Raw genomic sequence first — 8,900 nt, forward strand, 5'->3', positions numbered from 1 at the left:
AAGACCTCATTGTTCCTTATATACCAAGCAGAGTACTTCGTTCGCAGACTGCAGGCTTACTTGTGGTTCCTAGAGTCTCAAAGAGCCGAGCAGGAGGCAGAGCCTTTGGTTATCAGGCCCCTCTCTTATGGAATAAGCTCCCAGTTAGTGTTAGGGAAGCAGACACCCTCCCCACCTTTAAGACTAGGCTGAAGACTTATCTTTTTGATAAGTCCTATAGCTAGGGATGGTTAGCATCCCTTAGTTATGCTGCTATAGGTTTAGACTGCTGAGGGACATTTCCTGATACACTGAGCTTCTTTCTTTTTCTCTTTATCTCTTTCTTTTACCCCCCCCCCCCCCCCCCCCCCCCCCCATAACAGTGTAGCATCATTAACATGTATGTCTCCTGTCTCAGCAGGTCTCCCTGGCCGGGAGTAGCAGTTCCTGTTGTCTGTTGTCTTTCTGTCCTCTTCCCCCCACACAGCAGAGGCAGATGGCTGCCTGTCCTGAGCCGGGTTCTGCCGGAGGTTTCCTTCCTGTTAAAAGGGAGTTTTTTCCTTCCCACTGTCGCCAGTGTGCTTGCTCAGGATGGGAGATTGAGTTGGACTCAACTCAATCTGTTGGTTTCCTTATATAGGCTGTTATGAATTGGCCTTCATTATGTTTTCTTCTCTGTCTGTAAAACGTCTTGAGATGGCATTGCCGTGATTTGACGCTATACAAATAAAGTTTAAGTGAATTGAATAGTTTTTAACTATATTTATTATGTTTTAATTAATAAAGATGGACAGACAGACAGTTTATTTCCTCATTGCTCCACCTGTCAACACTTTTCTGTGATTGGTCCATGCTGAGAGCCGCTGTCCTCTCAGAGTCTTCCTCGTCTGCTGCGACCTGGCAGATGCAGGAGACCTGAACCTGGAAGTAGAACTGTAGACCAGCTGCCACCTGATTACCTATCGGTGGTTCTGGAAACGGTCCGGGCCCCTCAAAACAGACGGAGGACTAAAAACACTCGTCTTTCGTCTTCACACATACACACTAACCCTTCAGAGACACTAAAAATGAAGATGATGGGCCCTGCAGGAGGTTCTGGTGATCTGCTACTGAGCCCTCTGGGTTTCCTGTTCGTCAGACGGAGAACAAACAGAACCTCAGAGATTTAGGTTTAAAGCAACTTTGTCACCCATTTATTAACGACAACTTTCAGAGAAGGTGCGGAAGAGGTTCAGAACCTGATGGCAGACTGTCCCTTAAACCGTCCTGCAGCTGGATTCAGCCTCAGATGGTCCAGCTCAGAACATCAAGACCGCTTTGGAGTCTCAGAAACAAGAAACCAGTTTTCCCACTTTTCTTCCTCCCCACACAAAAGAGAGTCGAGAAACATGGTCAGTAGTGGACTGAGAGACTGTCCCGATGTCCACAGAAACACCAACTAGCAGCTAGACAGGAGAACATGACAGAAGATCCATTTGAAAAGTTCATTCAGTCGTAGAAAAAAGACCCAAAATAAATCAGGAAAACCGGCTTCAGTGCAAACTGCGGACCTGTAAGGATGGACGGTTCCGTCTGTGTGCTTTTACACCACCTCAGAAATGTCTCTGCCTCAACGTTTCAGCCGTCGTCTTCAGCTTCATCCAAAGACCTTGTTCTGAAACAGGAGAGCTGAACCCAAAGAAGGACGCAGGTTCACGCAGAACCGATTCCGACTAGAGGTGGTCCAGGCTGCAGCTTTGGAATCCACTGGAGGAAATGGACCCAGTCTGGCGAGTTTCTGCCGTTTTCCTCACCTTTTTTTCCTGAAACATCTGTCTGGCCCCTTCTGCAGCAGACCTGTCAGTTCTGGTTCTGGTTCTGTAGGTTTTCAGTGGTTCCTCTTTAGGCTAAAACAAGTCTTCAGGACTTGGAGGAACTTGTTCTTCTTTTCATATATGGTTTTGGTTTGAATTAAACGTCTCCAACAGAACATCCTGGATGATCCGATTAGGGTGGAACAGGTGGTCCAGACCTCCTGAGACCTCCTGAGACCAGAACCTGGTTTTAAAGGGACTATGTCAAGGAAGGTCTGACAGCTTCTTTCCATGTTGAGCTCCGTCTGGTCATCAGTCTCCGTTGGACTCAACCACCTTCTCAGCCAGGATCTCCTGGAAGGTGGAGAGCTGCTTCATCTGCTCCGTCTGCATGGAGTGTCTCCTCATCAGCTTCTTCTTCATCTTAAAGTCAGGGCCCCGTTTGGGCGAGGCTGGGGCCACCGGGACCAGGATCTTGAGTCCGGAGTGGACAGGGGAGGTGGGCTTGCCATTGGTGCGAATGTCTGGGATTGGCCTTTGGGGGTTGATGTTGAGTGGGGGCAGGAAGCCGGGTCTGGTGTGAGATATGTGGTCCAACAGCAGTGTCCCAGAGCCCCGACGCTCCAGAAGCCCTGGGGGGCGCCGGCGCATGGTCATGGGGGACACAGAGTTGGGGATGTTCTCTAAAGACTCCCTGGAGGAACATGTCACCAGGGACAGGGGAGAGGCATTGTACTTCCTCCGCTCCACAGACACCCGTCCAGAATCTGGGGATCCTGGGATGGATTCGGGGCAGAGGTGGGAGTCTGACTCATAGTGCTCCATCCGGGTGAGTTTGGGGTGAGCCAGGACCCGGGCCACAGCAGGCCCTGCAGCGTTCTCCTGCGGTTCTGGAGCTGTGTTTCTGCGGTACAGGATCTGGTGCTGCTGGACTTTGTCAGCCCAGGACAGAGCTGACAATGCTGCACAGTCTTCAGAGCAGGACCGATCAATAAGTTTGGGTGAACAAGGGTCGTGGGTCTCGATGCTGTGTCGCCGTGACAACAGAGGTCTGCCTGGATCCACAATGGACAGACCGTTCACCTCAGAGATCATCCTGCCTAGGTCACCGCTGCCCTCCTCCTCCAGACCCTGGTCCGGCTGGTCCTGGGGAACCCCGCTCAGCATCGACGGTGCTACCAGGCCCCAGGGCTCCGAGTTAAGCCTCTTCAGCAGCTTGCGAGGGGGTGGTCTCTTCTCGCCTGGAGCTCGTGCTGATGGTAACGGTAGCACTGAAGTGAGGGCAAAGCTAAAGATTCCCTCCTTGTTTCGGACCTGGTCTCCTGCAGGTGAGGAAGTGCCGATCTCCACCTCTGATGGGGACATGCAGGCTGGAGACACTTTGTCCACAATGCCAGGGGAGGGGGGCGAGTTGAGGTACTGTTTGGTTTTCTTGGTGCCTGAAGGAGATGTGTCAGTGGTGATAATGATCACCTCTTTGCCTTTGGCCTTGCAGGCATCCAGAAGCACCTGCAGGGTGTCCCGGTCTCCCTGGTTGATGGCATGGATGAGGGCGGAAGATCCGGAGTAGTCTTTGAGGCTAGGATCTGCTCCGTTCTCCAGCAGTAAGGTCACCACCTCCTTTCCGGCCTGCTCGGTGCAGGCGTGCATCAGTGCCGTGCGCCCACTTTTGTCAGGGATGTTGGGGTCAGCTCCTTTCTCCAGCAGGTACCGAACCATCTTCTGCCGGGTGTGCGGGTCATCATAGCTCGCCAAGCAGGCGGCAGAGATGGGTGTCTCTCCACGCTCATTGCCCTCGTTGATGTAGGCTCCGCCCTCCAGCAGGAGGCGGGTTAATCTCAGCCTTCCCTGGAAAACAGCTTTGAGGAGGGCGTTCCCCTCGGTCTGCAGGGGTCCTCCATCTCCCATGGTCCTTCGCCTCTCCTCAAACCTCCTGTCCACTGCTCAACACCGACTGATGATCCTCCATCAGGAGTCACATGACCTGCAGGGAGTACATACACAGGTGAGTCTACCTGAAGATGTTGTGATTGGCTAACACACTGATTTACCAGGACCTGGACTCTGATAACAAGACGATGATGCATGTGATTGATCAGTTTACATTCATTTCAGACAGTTTGATCAATTTAAATTGTGATGAATTGGTTTTGTTCAATGTCCTCATATCTGTAGCTAATGGGAAACATGAGGGTGGTGATACCGGAGTCCCTCAGGGGGGGGGGGGGGGGGGGGGCGCTGTGAAGATGATGAGGATGAAGATGTGATGATGATGATGAAGATGTGATGATGAGGATGATGAAGGTGTGATGATGAGGATGATGAAGATGTGATGATAAGGATGATGAAGAAGTGATGATGATGATGATGAAGATGTGATGATGAGGATGATGAAGACATGATGATGAGGATGATGAAGGTGTGATGATGAGGATGATGAAGATGTGATGATGATGAAGAAGATGTGATGATGAGGATGATGAAGATGTAATGATGAGGATGATGAAGATGCGATGATGAGGATGATGAAGATGTGATGATGATGATGAAGATGTGATGATGAGGATGATGAAGGTGTGATGATGAGGATGATGAAGATGTGATGATGATGAAGAAGATGTGATGATGAGGATGATGAAGATGTAATGATGAGGATGATGAAGATGTGATGATGAGGATGATGAAGATGTGATGATGATGATGAAGATGTGATGATGAGGATGATGAAGGTGTGATGATGAGGATGATGAAGATGTGATGATAAGGATGATGAAGAAGTGATGATGAGGATGATGAAGATGTGATGATGATGAAGAAGATGTGATGATGAGGATGATGAAGATGTAATGATGAGGATGATGAAGATGTGATGATGATGATGATGAAGATGTGATGATGAGGATGATGAAGATGTGATGATGAGGATGATGAAGATGTAATGATGAGGATGATAAAGATGTGATGATGAGGATGAAGATGTGATGATGATGATGAAGATGTGATGATGAGGATGATGAAGGTGTGATGATGATGATGATGAAGATGTGATGATAAGGATGATGAAGATGTAATGATGAGGATGATGAAGGTGTGACGATGAGGATGATGAAGGTGTGATGATGAGGATGATGAAGATGTAATGATGAGGATGATGAAGATGTAATGATGAGGATGATGAAGGTGTGATGATGAGGATGATGAAGATGTGATGATGAGGATGAAGATGTGATGATGATGAGGATGAAGGTGTGATGATGATGATGAAGATGTGATGATAACGATGATGAAGAAGTGATGATGATGATGATGAAGGTGTGACGATGAGGATGATGAAGGTGTGATGATGATGATGAAGATGTGATGATAAGGATGATGAAGGTGTGACGATGAGGATGATGAAGGTGTGATGATGATGATGATGAAGACGTGATGATGAGGATGATGAAGATGTGATGATGAGGATGATGAAGACGTGATGATGAGGATGATGAAGATGTGATGATGAGGATGATGAAGGTGTGACGATGAGGATGATGAAGATGTAATGATGAGGATGATGAAGATGTAATGATGAGGATGATGAAGGTGTGATGATGAGGATGATGAAGATGTGATGATGAGGATGAAGATGTGATGATGATGAGGATGAAGATGTGATGATGATGATGATGAAGATGTGATGATAAGGATGATGAAGGTTTGATGATGAGGATGATGAAGGTGTGATGATGAGGATGATGAAGGTGTGATGATGAGGATGATGAAGGTGTGATGATGAGGATGATGAAGATGTGATGATGAGGATGATGAAGATGTGATGATAAGGATGATGAAGGTGTGATGATGAGGATGATGAAGGTATGATGATGAGGATGATGAAGGTGTGATGATGAGGATGATGAAGAAGTGATGATGAGGATGATGAAGGTGTGATGATGAGGATGATGAAGATGTGATGATAAGGATGATGAAGAAGTGATGATGAGGATGATGAAGATGTGATGATGATGATGAAGATGAAGATGTGATGATGAGGATGATGAAGACATGATGATGAGGATGATGAAGATGTGATGATAAGGATGATGAAGGTATGATGATGAGGATGATGAAGGTGTGATGATGAGGATGATGAAGATGTGATGATGATGAAGAAGATGTGATGATGAGGATGATGAAGATGTAATGATGAGGATGATGAAGATGTGATGATGAGGATGATGAAGATGTGATGATGATGATGAAGATGTGATGATGAGGATGATGAAGGTGTGATGATGAGGATGATGAAGATGTGATGATAAGGATGATGAAGAAGTGATGATGATGATGATGAAGATGTGATGATGAGGATGATGGAGACATGATGATGAGGATGATGAAGATGTGATGATAAGGATGATGAAGGTATGATGATGAGGATGATGAAGGTGTGATGATGAGGATGATGAAGATGTGATGATGATGAAGAAGATGTGATGATGAGGATGATGAAGATGTAATGATGAGGATGATGAAGATGTGATGATGAGGATGATGAAGATGTGATGATGAGGATGATGAAGATGTGATGATGAGGATGATGAAGATGTAATGATGAGGATGATAAAGATGTGATGATGAGGATGAAGATGTGATGATGATGATGAAGATGTGATGATGAGGATGATGAAGGTGTGATGATGATGATGAAGATGTGATGATAACGATGAGGATGATGAAGGTGTGATGATGAGGATGATGAAGATGTGATGATAAGGATGATGAAGAAGTGATGATGATGATGATGATGAAGATGTGATGATGAGGATGATGAAGACATGATGATGAGGATGATGAAGATGTGATGATAAGGATGATGAAGGTATGATGATGAGGATGATGAAGGTGTGATGATGAGGATGATGAAGATGTGATGATGATGAAGAAGATGTGATGATGAGGATGATGAAGATGTAATGATGAGGATGATGAAGATGTGATGATGAGGATGATGAAGATGTGATGATGATGATGAAGATGTGATGATGAGGATGATGAAGGTGTGATGATGAGGATGATGAAGATGTGATGATAAGGATGATGAAGAAGTGATGATGATGATGATGAAGATGTGATGATGAGGATGATGAAGACATGATGATGAGGATGATGAAGATGTGATGATAAGGATGATGAAGGTATGATGATGAGGATGATGAAGGTGTGATGATGAGGATGATGAAGATGTGATGATGATGAAGAAGATGTGATGATGAGGATGATGAAGATGTAATGATGAGGATGATGAAGATGTGATGATGAGGATGATGAAGATGTGATGATGAGGATGATGAAGATGTGATGATGAGGATGATGAAGATGTAATGATGAGGATGATAAAGATGTGATGATGAGGATGAAGATGTGATGATGATGATGAAGATGTGATGATGAGGATGATGAAGGTGTGATGATGATGATGAAGATGTGATGATAACGATGATGAAGAAGTGATGATGAGGATGATGAAGGTGTGACGATGAGGATGATGAAGGTGTGATGATGATGATGAAGATGTGATGATAAGGATGATGAAGAAGTGATGATGAGGATGATGAAGGTGTGACGATGAGGATGATGAAGGTGTGATGATGAGGATGATGAAGATGTGATGATGAGGATGATGAAGATGTGATGATAAGGATGATGAAGAAGTGATGATGAGGATGATGAAGGTGTGACGATGAGGATGATGAAGGTGTGATGATGATGATGATGAAGACGTGATGATGAGGATGATGAAGATGTGATGATGAGGATGATGAAGACGTGATGATGAGGATGATGAAGGTGTGATGATGAGGATGATGAAGATGTGATGATGAGGATGATGAAGATGTGATGATGAGGATGATGAAGGTGTGACGATGAGGATGATGAAGATGTAATGATGAGGATGATGAAGATGTAATGATGAGGATGATGAAGGTGTGATGATGAGGATGATGAAGATGTGATGATGAGGATGAAGATGTGATGATGATGAGGATGAAGATGTGATGATGATGATGATGAAGATGTGATGATAAGGATGATGAAGGTTTGATGATGAGGATGATGAAGGTGTGATGATGAGGATGATGAAGGTGTGATGATGAGGATGATGAAGGTGTGATGATGAGGATGATGAAGATGTGATGATGAGGATGATGAAGATGTGATGATAAGGATGATGAAGGTGTGATGATGAGGATGATGAAGGTATGATGATGAGGATGATGAAGGTGTGATGATGAGGATGATGAAGATGTGACGATGAGGATGATGAAGGTGTGATGATAAGGATGATGAAGATGTGATGATAAGGATGATGAAGGTGTGATGATGAGGATGATGAAGATGTGATGATGAGGATGATGAAGATGTGATGATAAGGATGATGAAGATGTGATGATAAGGATGATGAAGGTATGATGATGAGGATGATGAAGGTATGATGATGAGGATGATGAAGGTGTGATGATGAGGATGATGAAGATGTGACGATGAGGATGATGAAGGTGTGATGATAAGGATGATGAAGATGTGATGATGAGGATGATGAAGATGTAATGATGAGGATGATGAAGATGTGATGATGAGGATGATGAAGGTGTGATGATGAGGATGATGAAGGTATGATGATGAGGATGATGAAGGTGTGATGATGAGGATGATGAAGATGTGATGATGAGGATGATGAAGATGTGATGATGAGGATGATGAAGATGTAATGATGAGGATGATGAAGATGTCATGATAAGGATGATGAAGTGATGATGATGATGAAGATGTGATGATGAGGATGATGAAGACGTGATGATGAGGATGATGAAGATGTGATGATGAGGATGATGAAGATGTGATGATGAGGATGATGAAGGTATGATGATGAGGATGATGAAGGTGTGATGATGAGGATGATGAAGATGTAATGATGAGGATGATGAAGATGTGATGATGAGGATGATGAAGATGTAATGATGAGGATGATGAAGATGTGATGATGAGGATGATGAAGATGTGATGATGAGGATGATAAAGATGTGATGATGAGGATGAAGATGTGATGATGATGATGAAGATGTGATGATGAGGATGATGAAG

At 44.8% G+C, this 8,900-nt stretch overlaps 1 protein-coding gene across 1 annotated transcript; it reads right to left on the reverse strand.

Annotated features, from left to right (window-relative positions):
- Window positions 1-2,084: 2,084 nt before the first annotated feature.
- On the reverse strand, window positions 2,085-3,680 carry ankrd34a (ankyrin repeat domain 34A; the record flags this gene model as incomplete). Its single annotated transcript, XM_079240163.1, has 1 exon — window positions 2,085-3,680. The coding sequence occupies one exon, from the start codon at window positions 3,678-3,680 to the stop codon at window positions 2,085-2,087; it is 1,596 nt and encodes a 531-aa protein (XP_079096289.1).
- Between the last annotated feature and the right edge of the window lie 5,220 nt (window positions 3,681-8,900).

The sequence above is a fragment of the Telmatherina bonti genome (genome assembly GCF_933228915.1).
Source record: "Telmatherina bonti genome assembly, chromosome: 5".
Taxonomy (NCBI): domain Eukaryota; kingdom Metazoa; phylum Chordata; class Actinopteri; order Atheriniformes; family Telmatherinidae; genus Telmatherina; species Telmatherina bonti.